The 22,078-nt window shown below is 40.1% G+C and overlaps 1 protein-coding gene and 3 non-coding genes across 8 annotated transcripts in view; all 4 read left to right on the top strand.

The window, feature by feature from the left end:
• tnk2b (tyrosine kinase, non-receptor, 2b) overlaps positions 1–17,666 on the top strand; it is a 70,391-nt gene extending 52,725 nt beyond the window's left edge. For all 5 annotated transcript variants that reach the window (XM_063886241.1, XM_063886244.1, XM_063886242.1 and 2 more), the window contains 12 exons: positions 250–413; positions 2,272–2,391; positions 3,230–3,356; positions 3,483–3,629; positions 3,928–4,022; positions 4,556–4,750; positions 5,824–5,912; positions 7,447–7,883; positions 7,975–9,123; positions 12,154–12,249; positions 13,874–14,004; positions 15,687–17,666. In XM_063886241.1, coding sequence (XP_063742311.1) covers positions 250–413; positions 2,272–2,391; positions 3,230–3,356; positions 3,483–3,629; positions 3,928–4,022; positions 4,556–4,750; positions 5,824–5,912; positions 7,447–7,883; positions 7,975–9,123; positions 12,154–12,249; positions 13,874–14,004; positions 15,687–15,693 — 2,757 coding nt within the window. In that variant the 3' untranslated portion in view covers positions 15,694–17,666. The remainder of the gene's footprint in view (positions 1–249; positions 414–2,271; positions 2,392–3,229; positions 3,357–3,482; positions 3,630–3,927; positions 4,023–4,555; positions 4,751–5,823; positions 5,913–7,446; positions 7,884–7,974; positions 9,124–12,153; positions 12,250–13,873; positions 14,005–15,686) is intronic.
• Positions 17,667–20,566: 2,900 nt separating this feature from the next.
• On the top strand, positions 20,567–20,638 carry trnap-agg (transfer RNA proline (anticodon AGG)). Its single transcript has one exon. It is a non-coding gene; the product is annotated as a tRNA-Pro (tRNA).
• A 432-nt stretch (positions 20,639–21,070) lies between these two features.
• trnap-ugg (transfer RNA proline (anticodon UGG)) lies at positions 21,071–21,142 on the top strand. The gene has a single exon. It is a non-coding gene; the product is annotated as a tRNA-Pro (tRNA).
• A 444-nt stretch (positions 21,143–21,586) lies between these two features.
• Positions 21,587–21,658, top strand: trnap-ugg (transfer RNA proline (anticodon UGG)). Its single transcript has one exon. It is a non-coding gene; the product is annotated as a tRNA-Pro (tRNA).
• Positions 21,659–22,078: the final 420 nt, after the last annotated feature.

Genomic DNA, 22,078 nt, shown 5'->3' on the forward strand with positions numbered 1-22,078 from the left:
GAAATTTCAACATTTTTCTAGCAATTTCCTGTTGCTTTTTTTTTTGCAACTGTTTGCACCATTACTCTTTCGTACATTTTAGCACTTACATCGTTTTTGGCTTATTGATAGCTAATATTTTTACTCCCTCCTTTAATCTTATAACAAATCTATTTCTAGTCACCATCATCCATTCCTCGTTACTTTTGCATTTACTCCCACGTGGCTCTTCTCACCCAATATGCCTCTCCTACTCTCTCGGTCCCACAGGTGACGGAGTTGGCTCCTCTGGGCTCTCTGCTGGAGCGTCTGCGGTGTGTTCGTCCTCAGGGCCCGGTGTTGATCCACACTCTGTGCCAATATGCCGTGCAGGTGGCCTGTGGCATGGCCTACCTGGAGCAGAGGAGGTTCATCCACAGAGACCTGGCAGCAAGGTACGGGAAGAGCAACATAAACGTGTAGTCGCGTATTTCTGTAACCTTGTTTTAGTTATTAAATGCAGTGCTGTAGCATTAAGCTTATTTTGAAATCATCAAGTCTGTCGTTGATCGTGCAAAATATTGTTATTCCCTTCGAATGAACGTTTGTTATATTTGTATTACCCACCCATGAGGACATCAGTTATTCATTTAAAGTTTGGAGCTTTTTAAAACACCAGTCAGAGCTAAGATTCTTTGCCGACTAGAGCTGCATTCACATGCTAGGCGGTAAAACGGCCCGAGCATCAATATGTAACACTCGCTTTTCTATTGGTTAGAACTCCAAAATATTGTACATGATTGGCGGGACATCTCACGGTTGATCAATCAACAGAGCCAGCCAGCTAATTATAATAGCAGACTGGGCTCTGGTTTCAGACAGAGGGTGAAAAGAGGTGCTGCAGCACAGGCAGTATGAGAAAAGTAAAGAGCTTTTTGAACGTTAAAGCATGGAGACGTGTCACAGTAGAGGCATATGATACAAATATGATCCTGAACATGAGCATAATAGGGCCTCTTTAATACGTTTGAGCCCATAAACATTTAAAACCTATTTTTAAAAGGTGTTTTTCACAGATTTTTCTTTCAGGGATTTTTTACTGGTACGTTAAATTATTTATATTGCTTCTCCTTCCCCACCCAGAGATTTACAGACCATTACAGGGAGACTTGGCCCACCAGTACAATGAGTCAGTGGTTGGCGGGCTGGACTGTGTGGTTTAAGCTCTTGGCCTTGCCCAAATGAGTAACTTTCACCTAACTGTTGACCACGTCAATGCTTGAGAATAATCTTAATGACTGGGAAAGTCATTTTCACAGTCAGGGCTGTGATAAAATGATATGACTGCACACAGCTGTTTGGCAAAACACTAAGTGGATTTCTCAAGCTGTGGTTTTATAAACAGGAACTTTTTGAAGAGAAAGTTATAACCTACAACACAGTTACTTGTATTTCTAATAAATCTAAGGTGTATTGAATGCCTTCATCAATAACCCGAAGTAGTTCCTTATTTATTTAGGGCTATGTTCACAACAGAACACTTTTGGAAAACATGCAAAGTGTACTATAACTGTCAATTACTCTCAATTTTATATGAGTAAATGACATTCTAAATGTGGATCGGATTGACCGTTATAAAGTAAATCTATTTTTGTCTTTTCTTGCCAGGGCTGTGACCATTCAGCATTACTAGTATGGGATTGAAATGTTCAGTTTTAAATTATTTTCAGTTTTAAATTTATTTTTGTGTAAAAAGGTCAAAACAATATATCAGAAACTATAAGCCCCTTTGATAGAGGACATATTACGCGCATTATCGGTTTCATATCTGTATTTAGTGCCTCTACTGGGACATGTCTCCATGCTTTAATGTTCAAAAAGCTCTTTATTTTTCTCATACTGCCTGTGCTGCAGCACCTCTTTTCACCCTCTGTCTGAAACCAGAGCCCAGTCTGCTCTGATTGGTTAGCTCGACAGTTCTGTTGTGATTGGTCAACTGCTTAGAGATGTCCTTTAGCAAATCACGTACAATGTGTTTGAGGGGCAGCAGCTCTGTTCACCCTCTGGAGGGAACTTTGGGATTTAAGCCTTTGCAGACCATTTCCTTGCACAGAAACCAATATAAAACCCCCCAACAACTATACTACGGGCCCTTTAAAAACATGTTTAATACATATTCCTCTTCCTTATATTTGCTCCTGCAGATTGGGGCTTTGTGAGTGTGTTGATGGTATTAAAAATATGTCACCAATTCATTTTAAATTGCAGTTTCAATATAATACTCAATACATTTGACCCTCTGTCTCTTTGCAGGAACATCCTGCTGGCCTCGGCTCACAGAGTGAAGATCGGAGACTTCGGCCTGATGAGGGCGCTGCCCAACAACGATGAGCACTACGTCATGCAGGAGCATCGCAAGGTCCCCTTTGCATGGTGGGTGGACTGAGAGAGCAGCACAAAAACCAAAGCTGTGCTTGGATGCATGTCAGGCGCGGATATGAGAGGGTTTAGGGAGAGGGTCTGATTTTACTGCAGAAATGTTCCACAGAGAAATCTGATCAGTCACGGCTGCATTCCAGTCATTCTGATAATTCTTATTTGACTGTTTCTTTTTCGTGCAAAGTTCTACATTGGTCCAGCAATCTCTTTCTTTTTTTTTTCACAGAACTTAACTAATGGTATGTTATTATATTGTTTTGATATAAGACAATACCAGAAGTAATTTGAATCCAAATGCTTTTAGTCTTTGTGCCTCTGTTTTTGCCTTTATTTTATTCATTCTAAACTGAGCTCCTTGGAAAAAGTGACTCTTCTTCGTGCTCAGATTCTGAAAGATTATTAATAATTAGGGATCCTATAAATTGAAAGTATATTTCGAACTAACAAAACATAACACAGGGGCTTGGTCCCCATGCGGAGGACCCAGGTTCAAATCTGTCTTGGGACAAGTCTCCCTGTCCAACTCTGTCTCTACTCAAAACATCTTTCAAATAAATAATAAAACAGCATAAACTGTGACTTATCTTATCATTTCATATTGTTTTTATTGTTATAGTAGAATAACATGTGGCAGGGTTACTTTGGCCCGCAGGGTACCACTTTGTTTTGTCCTAATATAAATGTATGATCCACATTTTTCAAATACAGAGCTAATTATTGAAAAGTAAGAGTGGCTAGATTGAAAGAACTAGAAAATATTCTCTGGCGAGTGAGACTTATGTTCAGACGTGAACGGTGTAAGTTAACGTTTTTTCTGTCCTTCCGGCTGCAGGTGTGCCCCAGAGAGTCTGAAGACCAGAACGTTCTCCCACGCTACAGACACCTGGATGTTTGGAGTCACTCTCTGGGAGATGTTCACACACGGCCAGGAGCCCTGGCTGGGCCTCAATGGAAGCCAGGTATACAGCAGTAGTTATACAAAAACATCTGGAATCTAAAGTAACACAGGCGTGCACAAAGGACTAATAACATTAACACACATCTACAATGTCTTCTTTTGTTTGCGTTGTCAAAAATCCTCCCAGATCCTGCACAAGATTGATAAAGAAAGTGAGCGCCTTGCCAAGCCTGAAGACTGTCCACAGGATATCTATCACGTGGTGCTGCAGTGCTGGGCTCAGAAACCAGACGACAGACCCACCTTTGTCGCCCTGCGTGAGTTCCTGCTGGAGGTAAGAGAGCTGTCATTTTTGTCCCTTTAAGAAGTATATATATATCCTTTATTTTAGCCACTAAACAACAGACACTTCAGGATAATCCTCCGCTGCAGAGAGGTAACTTTTCCCTCAGCAGTCATATTTGCAAGATTGAAGTTATAGCTCCACCTAGTGGAGTCACTGCAGAGTGCATACTGACCTAACACCCTCAGCTGGTGGATTATGAAAACCAGCTGCAATAGGAACGACTCATGAATGTGGGCTGTGTTAAAATGTCTTGTGTTTCTCATGTGTGTTTTATGTGTTTTCTCAGACCATGCCAACAGACATGTGTGCTCTGCAGGACTTTGACGAGCCCGACAAACTCCACATCCAGATAAATGATGTCATCACCATCATAGAGGGGAGGTGGGTGTTAAATCTCAGTCAAGGTTTCTATAAAAGAAGTTCTTACACATCTGTACCTTACATTCTTACCTTCCAACATCAATACTAAGAAATCCTTTAAAAGAAAAAAAAATGCATCTCTTTATTACTAGATAATAACATGAAATATGTTCCAGTTGTCGAGCTCTTCAGTGCTATTTTTTTTTTAGTCTTAGTAGTTTTGAATGCAAAAATGGCGGAAAATGCTGTTTTCAGCCTCTCAAATATTGGGATTTTTATTTGTATTATCTTATTTAATATTACCATATTAAAAGTAATGTATTTGGGTTTAAACTGATCAAACAAAACATTCAAAGACATAACCTGGACTTGAAAGACACTGGATTGGACCATTTTTTTTTTTACAATTCTCTGACATTTTTTTCTCCCTTTTTTACATTTTTATATTTTTTTAATTCAAATAATGAAATGAATTGTTAGCTGCATAGTCAGGAAGATATCTGTATTGTCATTGACTCTCCATGTTTCAACCTCAGTACCTCTGTGTCTTTCAGAGCAGAGAACTACTGGTGGCGAGGTCAAAACAAGCGCACCCTGAAGTTGGGACCGTTCCCCAGAAACGTGGTGACGTCAGTAGCGGGTTTGTCGGCGCACGACATCAGCCGGCCGCTCAAGAACAGCTTCATCCATACGGGACACGGAGACAGCAACCCTCACCGCTGCTGGGGCTTCCCTGACCGGATAGACGAGTAAGATCTGGCTTTGTTACTTTTACTGTCAACTGATTTTTGTACCACAATGAGTCTAAATGTCTCATTCCAGTGTTGGTTCTAGACTAATTTTACTGGGGGGGGGGGGGGGGCTGTAATGGGGCCAATGATTTTATGAGAGGGACACATTTAATTCAGGAAGAAGGAGATTTAAAAAATAATTGTTTAGTATAAAGTGAATAAAACCACAGAAAATACCATTATTGGGGCTTGATTTAGTAACAGAGTTTGTGTCAATGACTTTGTTACAATTTGGCGCAAGATACAGAACATCAAAAGAGGTTTGGGGAAATAAATACATTATATATGCAGCCAAACTTTGTTTTTATTTTAGTTATATTTATATTTGTTGGGATTTACTTTACTTATTTAATTACATTGCTTGAAAAAAACCTGTTAACTTTGGCCCAGGTTACAGCACAGAGACGAAGTACTTTACTTATTATCATATATTTATTCTGTCGGAGGGGGGCCAAGCTCTGTGTTACAGGGCCCCTGTTGGCCCCCCCACTAGAACCGCCCATGCTCTTATCATCTTATTCATCTCTATCATAATTATGACCCGTGTTGAAAGTTAGTGGTAAAGGTCTATTTAGATTTTAATGCATGGTAATTATACACTTTAACCGATAGATGGCAGTAGCATAATACAATTAATTGGTCAAATATGGCAATCTGACCTGCTGAACGCAATGAAACTCAATCTATTCAGGACAACCATCATCCATTGTCATGTATGAGACCTGGGCCCCTAATACTGGACTCGATCATTGTCTTGAAGGTGCTATTCCAACCTCATATGAATGGTAAATCTACCCTGGATGAATAACCCATCAAATACATGGCTACATCCCAAAGCGCCTGATATAATGGCGTACTAGATTTGCTGGCCACTGTTTCCGTGCCAAACTCATATCAGATCTTATCCTATTGAAGCCTCCAGAAGCTAACCTTCACAGATCTCCTGATGCCTGACAATAGTGTCAGTCTAATCTTGGAAAAGACATAGTGCGAGATCTGTAGACTTAAGTCTGGCGCTCTCTTCCCTCCAGTTTGTACCTCGGTAATCCCATGGACCCTCCGGATGTTCTCGGTGTGAACCTCAATGCTCGGCCCTTACATCTGCCAGGACGAGCTAAAAGTGAGTAAAAGAGCTCTGAGTAAAGGCTTACACCACACCATAATGATCACCATTTGATATATATATCTTAAGAAGGATAAACCATTGTATGCTTGGTCCCCAAGAAAATACAAACACTGACATCACCTCGAACAATCACCGAAAACAAATCAACATCAACGACATGAAGGAACAACTATTTACTTCATTAATACATTTTATTGTTGTCTAGTGCTTATAATAACAAAAATATTAATAATAAACTTTATTTTTATAGCACCTTTCATGCAAGATGCAGCCCAAAGTGCTTTACAGATACAAACTAAAGATGGAGGAACATAATTAAAAACAAGTTATAGACATACAGGAAGAGTTATATCACAGAACCATAAAACAATAACACATGAACTAAAATAACCCCAAATCAAAAGGCAATTTACATAAAACAATCTCCACTGGGAGCTGTTCCACAGTTTTGGGCCTTGAAAAAAGAAAGTAGCCTCCCCAAATGTATTGTGTAATTTGATTTGATTTATTTCGAACGTGTAAAACAATAATACAAAAATAATAATAATAATAATAATAATAATAATAATAATAATAATAATAATGAAATTAAGCAAGAGGATTAAGATACTGTTCAAACTCAAGCAGTATCAAATTGATAAACAAAAAATATTATTGACTTACAAATTATATATTAACAAATGATCTGACTGATTACACATCTGAGAAGTGGTGGGAAGAAGCTTACACTTATTTAATCCCACCCCTTCTCCCAAAAACTAAGTTATTAACTTTTTTCTTTTAACAAAATGTAACGCTTTCAGTACTGCAAGAAGAGACCCTTGTAGGGTTATATAATGAAAAGTATTCACTGATGTATGGGGGGACAGGTTATGTAACGCCTTGTAAATCATTAAAAGCACTCGACTCTGATTGGTCAATTAAGACAATCCCCTTAATCGCTGCACATTTTCCCTTACATAAAAAGATCTACGTCTCATTTTTCTTAACATTTGCTGGCAAACTATCTCCGTCAGTCTTACATTTGCTTCCTGCTTTATTTTCTAACCTTTCTATCTTTGCTGCTGTCTTTTTTTATTTATTTCATTTCTCCTTCTCCGGCGCTCTTTGCTTTTCTTCTTCCAGAGGAGCCTCCCCCCCGCCCTCCTCAGCCAGCGGTGATACTCAAGAGTAAGTCTGGTTTCTCTCAGCAGCTCCTCACCCATTGCTCCTGCCCTCTCTGTTCCCTCCTTGCTCCGCTCCTCAAAGGTACATCCCATATTTATTTTTGCCTGTTGTTGCAGTGCTTCCGTCAGCTACTTTTATTTCCTTTCTTTTCCATCATCCTCCCTCCTCTGCTTCTCCTCTAACAGGTGTGCCGTGTCCTTGCTGTGCATAATAAGAGATAAAACTTCCAACCTGGGAACTTTTTTTTGAGTGCAGTGTGTGTTTTGTTTTGTGCCGGGTCGGAATTTTCAAAAGCATGACTCATCACTTTCTACATTTTGTACATCAATGAAACTAACGTACTGTGTGTTCCTGCCTCCAGAGCCTTGCTACGATTCAGTAAACGATGAGGAGGATCTGACTTCAGCAGGACTCAAGAGATTATCGCTTCGGAAAACCGGTTCCATCAAAGGCTTAAAACTGAAACCCGCTGCATGGGTCTCCGCTTCCAATCAAGCGGGGAGCAGCCGGACTCCAGGCTCAGGCCACAACCCCAACAGCGAAGTGTCCCTCATTGACTTTGGGGAGGAGTTCCCCCCGCCCACACCCTCCCCCTCACCTGTGGTTGAAATTCAGATTCCATCACTGGCAAAGCTGCTTTTGGGGGGAGAGAACCTCCTGGATCGAACGCCACCTCAGAGTCCGTCTAAGTCGTTGCCCCGCCCACTTCACCCTACACCCGTAGTGGACTGGGATGCCCGGCCGTTACCTCCACCCCCGGCCTATGACGATGTAGCCCAGGACGAAGACGATATGGAGGTACGGTAGGGGGTGACGCAGCACCTTTTAAAATGTTAATCTCATGTTCTATTCTGTAAAAAAAAGTTCTAAATCTTCATTCTCCCCAAAGGTGAGCTCCATCAACAGCTTGGAGCAGCAGCAGGAAGAAGAGCAGAGCGTGGAGGTGGATGGTGAGGTTCTGGTCTCCAGGGGTCCGGACAGATCAGGCTTCGAGGACAACCTCTTCCTCCCCAGCCAGCAGAGCCAGGTTTTGTCCTCGTCCTTCTCGCAGTCCGCTGAGATCTTCCAAGAACTCCAGCAGGAGTGCATGAGGAGGCTGAACGTACCGACAGGAAGTGCAACGCGCTCAAGCTCGCCGTCTTGGACACAGGAGGGACACCAGCAGAGTGTCTTTTCCTCCAACGAGGACAGACCTCAGATCCCCCCACGTGTCCCCATCCCCCCTCGCCCCATTAAGAGAGGGGACTACACCTCTGCTCGCTGGTCACGTGATCTCTCCCTGTCGCCGACACCGGCTGACACCACTGAGGAGGTTTCAGTTTCGAACCTGGAGCGCCCTCCTCAGATTCCTCCCAGGGACCCTTTGTCCCAGCCGGGCTCCAGGACTCCCAGCCCCATGGGCCTGGTGGTGGGCTCCCCTCAGCAGAGAGTCTACTCTGTGAGCCCCACCACCATGCCAGCTCCCATCTCCTCCTCGTCCACACACACATACGGCTCCTACCTCTCCTCCTCTCCAGGTAAACTCATGCCCACCACGCACAGCTTCGCCTCAGATCCTAAATACGCCGCACCTAAAGTGATCCAGGCGCAGGGGAAGGATGCCAGCAAGGGCCCCTGTATCCTCCCCATAGTGCGTGACGGACGTAAAGTCAGCAATACCCACTATTACCTGCTCCCAGAGAGGCCCCCGTACCTCGACCGCTTCGACCGCTTCTTCAGGGAGGCGGAGAGCCTGCCTGCCATAGGGGGGGAGGAGAGACATGTACGGCAAGCTAACACCGCCACCGTGAGACCCATGGTGGTCAGCAGCCAGACTCTGCAGGGACACACCCAGGGACAGGGGCTCGTCCAGCCAGGCGATCTGAAGGCTAACTTCTCCTCCAACAACAACAGCAGTCTGGGGGGGCCCCGGTCAGGGATGAAGACATCAGTCAGTCTCCCTCGCGTGTGTTCGGAGGGGCTGACAGCGGCGGTGGTCCCCACGGCTTCCTGCATCAGGATAGATGGAGGAGGGAACTCAGCCGACAGGGTCAAAATGGTAAGGTCAGACATAAATATATATTTTTAATTTAGTACAGGTGAAGGATACACATGAAGGACACAACAGCATGATGAACACCAATAAATAAATAAAAGCTACAAAAATATTGATAAAAAACATAGTAATAGATAAATAAACAATGATAATAAAAAAATAAAACAAAAATAATAGATAAATAAATAATAATAATAATAATAATAATAATAATAAATAATAATAATAATAATAATAAATAATAACAATGATAATAATAATAATGATAATCAGAAATACTTTATTCATCCCAAACTGGGACATTTTTTAAATAACTAAATATGTTTTTAATAACAAAAGACAAAATAGAGGTGATGGGATCCCTTCGGTATTTAAAAATAAACATGTCGAGGACCACACAAGATCCAAAAACACACGTCATACATATTTAAAATTCCATATGGTACCACTATTTGTTCAAGCTCATTTTGTCCCATGTAATGTTGCTTATTGCCCCATTGTAATGGTAAGTGCTCTTAATTCCCCCCCCCCCCCCCCCAAATTGTGAGATTAGAGATTTTTTGGATGTCTTCTGAAAGCTCTCATTTGGAATGCATTATCATTTAAGGATTCAAGTCATGAGCTGAGAGAGGTTATTTATTGCTTCCCTAATTAAAGTGCTCAGCTCACTCACTTTCTCCCTCATGATGGATAGTTTAGCCGCATTAAAAAGCTGACCTTAAATCCCCCCTAATGATACTTTAATTGCTTTTTCTTGTTAAATGAGATTTTTAAATGGTACAGCTCTCAAACTAGATAGCCATCAGTTCTTGGCTTGGTATGAGAGAGTAAGGCTCCGTTATTACAAGATAAAATATGAGTGCAGGTCATTCAGTAGAATCGACTTTAACTGTAATGTAATAGAGTGGAGTGCGTCTTTGATACAACCCATGCCTGGTTCCTCATTTTGAATCATCATAGTCAATGTAGATTTGAAAGTGAACTTAAATAAGAAGATTTTGGTGCATAGTTTATTTATTTGATCATTCTCTGAACACAAGGGGGCAACAGAAGGTCATTTTTGATTATAGATTAAGATGTAATTCTATGGTATGCACTGAGGCTATTGCTTGTAGATAGGACTGATTGTGTTTGCGCATTTTTTTGCTGTTTTAGCAAAGCAATTTAGCTTGTGCAATATTAAAGGGCCCTGTTATGCTTTTGGGTTTTCCCTTTCCTGCACTATGTTGTTTAGGTTTTGGATGCGTCACTATATAACACTCACGCTTCGATCGGCTAGCGCTCCAACACATTGTAAGTGATTGGCTAAAGGGCGGGACATCTCTAAGTGGTTGACCAATGTCAACAGAGCCAGTGAGCTGACCAATCAGAGCAGACTGGGCTCTGGTTTCAGACAGAGGGTAAAAATAGTCACTTTGTATAGCACTTTTCATAACAGTTATATATAACAGTTGAACACTTTAAGAGACAAATCAGTAAAAGTTTTCATAATAACAAATACAACACAATGAAATGGTGATCCTTCTCGGTAAAACAAAGGAAGACAAAATCAATAAATAGGATAGATAAATATAATTACTCCCGGCCGGGGGTGGAGGTAACGGCCGGGCATCCCAGTCCACTACGGGTGTAGGGTGAAGTGGGCGGGGCAACGACTTAGACGGACTCTGAGGCGGCGTTCGATCCAGGAGGTTCTCTCCCCCCATTGATCCCAATTTGAGACATTATTTTGTTGCAGCAGCATAAAAACAAGGCAGTGTAATTACAATAAAATAAAATAGCATTTAAAAAGAAAGTAAAAAATACACAATTTGGATTTGTTTTTTAAAGAAAATATAAACAAAAACAAAATCAAATAAGATATAAATACCTTTTTAATAAATTAATACAAATTAAGATTAAACAATAACCCAAATAAGACATAAATAATAGAAATGGAAATAAAAGTAAAACGATTCAAACACAAACTTAAAGGGGAGTTTTGCTAATAAAATGGTAAAATACATTAAATTCTGGTCAAAATGAAAAGGCACACAAACCTTTAGCTCATAGCTTCTGTTAACTGATTTCAAATAATGTTGAAAAAGCAGTGATTAGTATTTTGAAAAACAGTTTGATCGGTTTCTTTTGGCCCGCCAATTGATACTGATACCAATTGAACTGGTGTCAGAATCACTGCGAACACCTGAGGCTCTTCATCGATCAGGCACTTGTCACTTTATAGTGGATAGTGAGATGTGTGGCTGCACACAAAGTGACAGTACTGCTCGACAGTCTTATCACGCAGTCAAAGTGTTTGTGTTATCTTGTCAAAATGAAAGGTAAAATATAATTAGCATAAACATAATCAGGTGCAAATCATGAAGAAACAGGCTATTGTTGAAAATCATCAATCTGCCAGTAGATTCCTATCAGCCCTTCAGGTGAACAGATGAGCCTGGATAAGTGCCAAAGAAGGCAATAAGAACACCATATTTTTAGGCCCTCTGGGATGTAGTTGAAGATCTCTGAGATTTTGAATATGCATGAAGTCCAGCTACATGCTTGCTAGGCATTCACTTTACATTTGCACAAAGATCTTTCAACAAATCGCATTACTCTCAAAAAGTTAGAAAGGCCAACTGTTTCAACTTTAATAAACCGCTGGAGGACTTTCTGAAATAAGCTGCCTCCTGCCCGTCACCTCTCGACAGGGGAGGTAACAGTTTATGGGATGCAATAAGGTCATTCCAGGACTCAAATCATCACAGCTGCCTCCCTGGGAAATAAAATACATTATTGGACTCATAATATTTACTCTGGGCCTTACTACTGACAACCAGGGTGAGTCCTGTACATGTTATAAAGAGAATCCAGCAAGAGTAAGGGAAATGAAGGAAAACTTAAGTCCTGGTGTCATCAGTTCTAACAAGTAAGACCCGATTATAAATGTTAAAAGTTCATCAAGTGATGAAGAAGTTATGAATCGGAGCCAGAGGAGTGTGTACGAATGTATTTAGAGATTGCTTACACTGTTGATGTTGTGTGATTCAGGTGCAGGATGCAGTTCACGGTGTCACGATAGAGGAATGCCAAGTTGCCCTCCAGAACCACAGCTGGAATGTCCAGAAAGCTGTGCATTATCTAAAGGTGAGATCATTCAGTCGCACACAATGAAAAAGCTTAATGCACTATAGCATATCACAAAAAACCCTGTTTCCTACATCTGCTGTTCATACTGGGCTTTTATAGTTTTAATAAAGTATGCAGTCCTGGGAAAAAAGGAGTGTAAGGTGAACAGAAAAGTCAAAACTGTAGGTAATGATTCATTCAATGTCATTTACTATTTCTATTTTTTCTCATGATGAAATGCAATAATTAGAGTTGTGTGTATGTCCAGGGCAGTGATTTGTTCAAATCTGTGTGTGAATCAGTGGAGAATTTAGGCTATAGCTAGCTTAACAAAAAAAGATTTATACAAATACTAAGCCAAAGCCTTTTCAGTTTTCAAGGAAGCTTAAGCTAACATTATTTCAAAGTTCTCTTGTATCTGCTTTATTATCACTTCATAAACTCATAGTAGCTAAAGCAGTTTAGCTGTCGAGTTAAAATTACAAGTTAGCCAGCTAATGGTATTTAAAAGTTCATGTATATCTGCTTTATTATCACTTTATAAACTAATGTAACAGTAGCTAAAGCAGTTTAGCTGACGAGCTAACGCTAATAAAGTTACCTAACATTATTTCAAAGTTCACATCTGTCTTGAAAACACAATCTCCAGATGCATGTCTGTCTTTATGAAGAACCAAAATAGAGCTAGATCTTTGACTTGTCCTCCCTCATATTTTGTAGATGTGTGTTATATAAATTGGATGACAACTTCCTATATATTTTACCAAGTATTCTGAGATTTAAAGGATATCTCTGATAATCTTTTAGTGTCTTTTCTACGTTTTCTGTGGTCCATAGTATCAAAGTACCTTATAATGGTTTATAATTAACGTTCAAGGCATGAAATTAATGTTTATAAACAAAGACAGGAGCAAATAAAACTAATATTAGTGTAAGTTTGTTGAAACAAAAGTACGCCGTTGCACAATAAATGCAAACTGAGGTGGCGCTAAACTTTTATACAAAGAAATTACATGAACATCTCAAAGTTTGAGTCCATCAAAATGAAAGTGGACATTTATTTTGCAGCAGTGCAATTACCGATAGAGTAGCAGAGGCCTCGGGGTGAACTTTGCTGTTCTGCAGGCGGGTCTCAGAGTCCCTCTCCGTAAACAGGTAGTCATTCAAAGTTTCTTAATGTCCTTTTTGCTTTCTAGATTCATCTGAAGTTATGATTAGTGCTACTTTGTTGAACATTAAGGGGAAATCATGTCATTGCTGCCGCAGTGAGCCGGCTATAAATACAACATAAAGTCTCACTGATGTGTCTCCAGCAGCAGTCAGCCCCCTCTCAGAGGTGTTTGGGGCCACAGTGGCAGGATGGGAGATGTGTTTGGATGGCAGTGGGCAAAAGGGAACACTTGAGTGCTGCTAATAGTGGCGGTAAAGTAAAAGGAGTGCGTTTGAACAGCATGATTAGCTAACCTAAGATTAAAATAATTTCCAAATGTGCTGTGTCCTGGTGCTGCAATCACATTGAAGGAGTACAAGTATATGAATTTGCTTATCTTTCCTACAGTATGACAGGTCCTGACCCTTTGACACCACTGCTAGTTCTTCATACAATGGTTTTCATCTTGGTGTGTTCTCCGTGTCTCTGTAGGTGGAGCAGTTGTTCTGTTTGGGTCTGAGGAACAGGTCCGAGTGTCGAGAGCTGCTGGAGATGTGTGACTGGAACCTGGAGGTGGCCAGCACTCACATGTTAGATAACTATGGATCCACAACAAGACAAAGGTACTTGTGCTCTGGAGCTGGGACAGCTGAACCCTGGGTCATTTAATTTCAACTTTTGCTCAGCTCTCCTTAGGGCTGTACAGAAAGTCTTCTTCAATAAAAAATACAAATAGTGTTGTATACTTCCTCTAAAAATTCAAGTTGTAACTTTTGTAGCATTCCATCTTTTTATCCTGTTAAAAAGTGAACTTTCCAAAACTGACTCAAATTTGAAGACATTCCCTCAAGGCCTTAGAGAAGCCATTGTATAGTATGTGAAAGAAACACATTTTGCTGGAATGAAATTCCCTCAATGCATTCTTGAGATATTGTGTTCATGACAATGGGACGGACCAGAAAACATGAAGCCTCCAGCCACAGCTTTGGTCAGCTCAGAGGCATCTGAATTTTAGAATAATAAAAGAATGAAGCTTTGAACTATCCGGTACAGCCGTAGCTGAACTCTTGAATAGAAGATGAACCTTTATTTTATCCCTAAGGGGAAATTCAGGTGTTCACTGTTCAATACACACAGTAGGTCTGCATATTCATACATATTCATAGATACATACACACATGCACACAGAGAGATGTTTGAGTGACTAGCCAGTTTGTCTGGCGTCAGGCAGCAATCAGTGCCTTGCTCAAGGACACCTCAGCAGGGCCCAGGAGGTGGACACAGAGGGGGACATTAAATTGTTACAACAAAAGTGAAGATAGAGACAAAGAAAATAAGTAAATTAAAACACTATTAGATAAAAGGGCATGGACAAAAACTATAAAATGAAGTATACATATTTAAAGTAATTCAAATCTTAGTTACATTCAGTAGATTCCACATATCTACAAATTGCTTGTAAGTTTTATTGCACAACAGTGGTGTCATAGTCTTGTTTGGTATATTATTGCACGTTCGTGTAATTACATAAAAGCGGTTGGTGTCATAGTCCTAAATTGTGTGAGTGTGGGGGCCTACCAGGGGCCATGCTGGTTGTAAAGTCTAACTGTCGCACGCTCCATATCATTTTGGTCCGATCGGGGCGAGAACCCAAGGCAAAGTCCCTACAGACTGAGTCACTGCCGCCCCCTTCATGTTTTTGTGACATACTATAACGGACACACATTACTATCCATCCATCCAACTTTCTAAACTCTTTAGCGTTGTCACTTTTTGTATCACCCAGAGTCTCCAATCGTCATTTAAACTCCGTCCAGAGATTAAATCTGTGTCATTGTGAAGGGAATCCTCATTGAACACGTGTTTAGACGTCCTTTCGAGAAAGCACATTTAATCAGTTGTAATTTTCCTCAAATTTTAGGTCAACTTTATCGTATATGTATTTGAAAAAAAACATACCATTAAAATCTACTTCCTTGCTGGAGAGTTTCCCTTCTCCGAATCCAAACTACTGCAAGTTAAGTGGAAAACTTTTTGACAGACATACAGCAGTGTGACGCAATCAGGGTATGCTAGTTAATGATGCTAACAATCATGTCTGGCAGCCAGAGTGAGACTGCTGTGTTGAATTTTTCTATAGAAACGTATAGGGAAAAGTTAGTTAGCGTTTGAATAATTAAATTTGCATCTCACATTGAAAGCCTCCTGGTAAGACAATGCACATATCATTCAACAGAAATTAGGAGGCATTATCCGTCATCTCACGATTTCCTCCATCTAATCTAAAGCTTCTTTATATTTGCAGACGGTGACAGGAATCTCAAGCTGCTGAGCTCAGATTGGAACTTCATCCTCAGAAAAACATCATCAGTGGAGGTGAATCTGCTCCTGAAGCCTTTCCATTAATGCTTCTGACCTCCTCCAATCAGCAGACTGTTATTTGATCAAGCACATTTTTACTGAACTAGCAAAGAGAAAATCTTTATGATGGCTCCATTCATACCTAACATGGACAAGGGGATTTATCCTGGGGGTAAAAAGAGAAGACTCTTTGACTTTCAGAGGCAAAAAAAGACACTTTCATTGTGAGTTTCATTTGAACACCCTCAACAGAGTCACTGATGCTGCCAGATTGTGTCAGATCCACTCCCTGCTGACCGACCGCAGACTTTCATCTTTTCTTTTGTCCATTTCGTTAATGCCAGATTTAAGTGATTCTGAAAAGGCCAAAACGAGTCAAAGAGCACAATATACACAATGGCACGTCCAAAAAAAAAAGGTCCTTACTTTGTCATGAGGTCATTGTATTATGTGGAATTATGCCAAGAACTGGTGTCTCATGTAGTGAACAGTGTCAGAAAATAACCAAAATATCTGTATAGTGTTTACGGATATTGCCTCAACCACGTAGTGGACAAAAAATACAAAGCTAACACTTAAAGGGCTGTCCAGGTATTATTGTACAGGACATATTTTGATAGTTTACAGTTATAAAAAATTGATCTGAAAATGGAAATAGTTTTGACTGAAAGACAAAATGCTGCTGCAAAAGAAACATTCAGACTTCTTCACAGTACAAAATAAAGATCATATCCTCAATACTTTTTTAAGAATACATTGAGTATTGATATCAAGGTAAAACCATCCCAGTTACAACCTAGATCATAAGAATAAATGGAAATAGATAAGAAGGGAAGCTGTTATATTCACTTATTTAAATACCCTCAAAATATATATAAGGGTGAACACCTAACAAAGAGACATTTATGTGTTAATTTACAAAATATTGATATTTTATTTTAATATATTTCGAACACAATGCTCAGAGACAAGAGAGGACCCATAACTGGGAAGGTCATTTTCTGAATTAATTAAATCTCCCCTTGAGCTAAACACTGATCTATGACTGTTGCCACATGTGGCTTTAAAAAAAAAAAAAAGAACCACGCAGGCAGTGGAAACTTCCTACACCTCTGATGTAGTCTTTCCTCCTCTCTAAGCACTTTGCCCGAGCATAACTCCTGCACATCAGCTGAAAGCTCCATCCAGCTGGGTACTTTCTGCAGACGGCGTTGGCAGCTAATAACAGCAACGCAAGGGAAATTCACCCCAAGGCACAGATCCCGTCTCATAATCATCACTTCAGAACCACTACTGTGATATTTTGGTCAGTGGCTTTGGGGGGAGGGTAATCATTTTAAAACTGGGAGGACGTGTAAGCGCGCTGCTGGATGTGACAATAAATGTTCTCACTGGGTATTGTCACAGCACTGCCTTCGGCTATGAAAATCTAAAAACTGTCAGGCATGACCGGCTTCATTTAACTCCAGATTCAGTCTGTTGGGCTTTTCTAAGAAAGAAGGGGAAATAAAAAGGCACTCCATGCTGTGACTTCTAGATTCTTCAACAATGTTACTTTGTTGGCGTTTTATTTTTGACAAACATGATCCTTCAACCCCAGTGTGTAGCAGGTCTGAGATGGTGTGGTTGGGCGGATACTCCAATAAAGAAACCAGAACAAGCCTGCTACAGTACCTGTGTGGAATATAAGGAAAAGAAAAGATAATGTGTGTATATTTCTAAAGATTGTACAGTGCTGATTTTGGATGTCAACCTCCTGTCAAAGTTTTCTCCTGATATTTTATGTAAATGTGACCAAAGGGGATTTTTTTGTTCTGATATTAAAGTAAGGATTCTGAAAAAACAGTCAGGATTCTGGGATCTTTCTCTGAAATCGGACTTTGATCTCTGAATTTTTACTTTTTCTCAAAGTCCGGACTTTAGTCTCTGTCTGACTATTTCTCAGAATCTGACTTTAATCTCAGAATCTGACTTTAATCTCAGAATCCTGACTTTAATCTCAGAATCCTGACTTTAATCTCAGAATCCTGACTTTAATCTCAGAATCCTGACTTTAATCTCCAAATGTTTACTTTTTTCTCAGAATTCTAACTTTAATTTCCCTTTTGGTCAGATCTCAAAAATGTTTTCACAAGTTGCCCTAATCCTGTTCAGTAGTGAATGAATGCACAGAAAACACCTTTTCCAGTAGAACATTTTTCAGTTTTCCTAAAATAGGAGGTTTTTCTTCAAACACTGATCCAGAGTCAATCTTTGACAATCCCCCCGCTCCGATTTGTTGTGGTGAAGCTGCTTGTTAACCAATGCGTGAGGACAGCTTGATGTGAGGGCTGCCTCCAAGGTCCCGTCATGTTGTCTGTTTATGTACCGAGCTGCTGTAGTTGTACTAAAGGACTGAAGAGAACCTTGTGGTGTTATGATCGACCCAAAGCAACAATGTCCTGTTGTGGTGTTGGAAAAAGATCTGCTTCAAGTCATTCTTATGTCGCTGTTTTTCCTTCAATCCAACCTGCCATTTCTTCCTCATTTGTATGTATTTGCTTCCCAGAATGTTTTATTTTAAACGCCTAATGTACAGTTGGTTTTCATTGTTCTGGTCTTCCCCGGGTTGATGGAAATGTTGGAGAGAAGTTCATGCTGCCGAAGTTATAAATGTATTTTTTATTAAAGAATTAATTATTTTTTACTTCTTCTCTTCTCGATTTCTTTGACTTTTTTCAGTCTCTTTAATTACCTCATAATTAAAGTTGTGTGTGAATTATCGTGTTTTTGGGCAATTACACATGTCAACAAATATATATAATGCTAAATCAATAAAATGAGTCAGCAACAAGAATTAGCGTCGCTTAGAGCTAATCGCTAATGTAATGACTATATGAAATTGCTAATATACAGCTGGTATTTTCGGATGCTTACTTTGGTAGACACATTAGCTTAAAGCGCTAATTTTATAATTAGCTCCAAACACAACAAACAGCTAATGGTAATGTCTTTATTTGACTGGTACTGAGAAGTTATCATTTATGATGTTGTGTTAAGATCACCATCCAGTCACATAATCTTTGCGAATAGCGAGGTAGCTATCTCTGCTTCATACAGCCGGCATCAGATTGAATTTCAAACATTGCGCTACACCGTGGGTAGCGCCGCTCTCTCCATTGAAACACATTGCAGTGCCATTTTACCGCTTGTCATGTGATGTTAAGTTTATCTTTTGACAGTCTATGCCAGGGGTGTCCAAACGTTTTTCACCGAGGGCCACATACAGAAAAATATACGGAGAGCTGGGCCACTTATGGAGGTGAATATTGCCTCATAAGTTAAGTTATAAGCTAGCAAAATAAAACAAATGTAGGTGAATAATGCATGATACTTGAAAATGCTTTAAGGAAAAAACATCTCATCTCTCTTTAGGGTTTCATTTATTTTGTTGGCAGCTCATTCCTTAAAACAGTAGCCTCAGATTGCTGATAATAAGAGTAAATATGAAGGTTACATTTCAAGCTTGTTATAGAAATAAGTTATTGGGCTTTTTTATCAACTAAGATTTGTTAGAAAATGTTTTAAATTCTAAATGACTGAATTTGTTTGAAAATTGGGCTCATTAATATATTTTAACATATATTTGAGAAGTACAATATAAGACAAGCAAAAGTTTAATTTGTGTGCCATATTGCATTATACTTTTAGAATTTGCAGAAGGCAGATTCAATTCAAAATGGCCTGCAGACCGCATTTGGCCCCCGCGCCGTAGTTTTGACACCCCTGGTCTATGCCAAGGTTATCCAAACTACGGCGTCCAACTGCGGCCCGTGTTCCATTTTTTATTGGCCCTGAGCAAATTATAAGTATAATGGAATATGGCCCACATATGCAAAATAAATAAAGCCGATGGAGAGCTGTGATGTAGGCCGGTTTTGTTTTTTTTCTTAAAGCATATTGAAGTATCGAGAATAATTTACCTACATTTGATTGATTCTGCTAACATAACTTCCCTTATGAGGCAATATACCTCACCTCTAGTGAGTGGCCCAGCCCCTTGTATATTTTTCTGTTGCCCTCAGTGAAAAATGTTTGGACACCCTGGTGTATGCAATCCACCCAACTGCTTTTTTAGTATTGAACTCTGATCCAAAACGATCAACCTGCCAAAGGTCCCTGGTTATGTCAGTGGGGTTTTTTAAATAGAAGCAGGACCATATGATGAACTGTTTGTGGTAAATCAATCAACAGAATAATTAGTTCAAAGAAAATGAGCAATTAGCCGATTACAAATTCCTTAAAAACATTGGAAAGGTGCCGTGAACATTAGACAATGAGTAACTTCATAAGTCCTTGTCCTCCCCTCCCGGACGGATCAATGTGAATCAATTATGCTGTTTGTGTTGGTGATCATCGACGTACCAACAATGCGAGGCCATGAGCCCCATGAGAAAAAGTTTGGATCTTGCATGTGTTGACCGTATTGATCATCAGACACATCATTAATTCATACAACACAACACTAAGCACTATAAGGTTCATACTGTAGGTCAAGCATTGATTCTGACGTGTTGAGACCTAAATGAAAACATCACAGACTAAATTGTTTATAATGAAAGGGCTGGAGTCCTTATGATGAAAAAGGTCTTTGGGTCAATAAAACACAACACTTTAATTCACAATAGAACTAAGGGAAGGGAAAAAAAGCCAGGTAGGGTTAAGGGTTAGATGGAATAAATGTGTACTTCAGACAAGTTTCCAAAGTGCAAATCATGGAAACTGTTTTGCACTGTCAATTGAGCAGGCTATCGTTGGAAAGACAATCAAAAAGCACTTTATTGTGGCTCGTTGGTCTAGGGGTATGATTCTCGCTTAGGGTGCGAGAGGTCCCGGGTTCAAATCCCGGACGAGCCCAGGGTATGTATGTAGGCATGTTGGATGCTGCCAAAATATGCACTTCCAAATTTGACCAATACTCTCCCTTGCTACAAACCGAGTGTTGAGTTGGGGTGGATAACTATCAAGGCTCACCTTCTGTGTTGATAAAACCAAGTTGTGTCCATGGACTACAAAGTGCAAATCATGGACATGTATACAGGGATGTTAGATGCTGAGTTTATGTAGCAAAAAATGTTAGGTGTAAGAAATGTGTACTACAAATTTTGACCAATCCTGTCCCATGCTACAGGCGTTGTGTTTGGGCAAATAATGATCACGGAGGAGAATCTATGTGTGTTTTTAACCAAGAATATTTCACAGAAGACAAAGAGCAATTAATCGTAGCTGTTTTGCACTGTCAATTGAGCAGGCTATCGTTGGAAAGACAATCAAAAAGCATTTTATTGTGGCTCGTTGGTCTAGGGGTATGATTCTCGCTTTGGGTGCGAGAGGTCCCGGGTTCAAATCCCGGACGAGCCCAGGGTATGTATATAGGCATGTTAGATGCTGCCAAAATACGCACTTCAACATTTGACCAATACTCTCCCTTGCTACAAACCGAGTGTTGAGTTGGGGCAGATAACTATCAAGGCTCACCTTCTTTGTGGATAAACCAAGCTGTGTCCATGGACTACAAAGTGCAAATTATGGACATGTATACAGGGATGTTAGATGCTGAGTTTATGTAGCAAAAAAGGTTAGGTGTAAGAAATGTGTACTTCTAATTTTGACCTATCCTGTCCCATGCTACAGGCGTTGTGATTGGGCAAATAGTGATCACGACTTACCTTCTTTGAGGAGAACCTATCTGTGTTTTTAACCAAGAATATTTCCCAGAGGACAAAGAGCAATTAATCGTAGCTGTTTTGCACTGTCAATTGAGCAGGCTATCGTTGGAAAGACAATCAAAAAGCATTTTGTTGTGGCTCGTTGGTCTAGGGGTATGATTCTCGCTTTGGGTGCGAGAGGTCCCGGGTTCAAATCCCGGACGAGCCCAGGGTATGTATATAGGCATGTTAGATGCTGCCAAAATATGCACTTCAAAACTTGACAAATACTCTCCCTTGCAACAAACCGAGTGTTGAGTTGGGGCAGATAACTATCAAGGCTCACCTTCTGTGTGGATAAACCAAGCTGTGTCCATGGACTACAAAGTGCAAATCATGGACATGTATACAGGGATGTTAGATGCTGAGTTTATGTAGCAAAAAATGTTAGGTGTAAGAAATGTGTACTTCTAATTTTGACCAATCCTGTCCCATGCTACAGGCGTTGTGATTGGCAAATAGTGATCACGATTACCTTCTTTGAGGAGAATCTATGTGTGTTTTTAACCAAGAATATTTCCCAGAGACAAAGAGCAATTAATCTTTGCTGTTTTGCACTGTCAATTGAGCAGGCTATCGTTGGAAAGAC

The sequence above is a fragment of the Eleginops maclovinus genome, chromosome 6 (genome assembly GCF_036324505.1).
Source record: "Eleginops maclovinus isolate JMC-PN-2008 ecotype Puerto Natales chromosome 6, JC_Emac_rtc_rv5, whole genome shotgun sequence".
NCBI classification, from domain to species: Eukaryota; Metazoa; Chordata; class Actinopteri; order Perciformes; family Eleginopidae; genus Eleginops; species Eleginops maclovinus.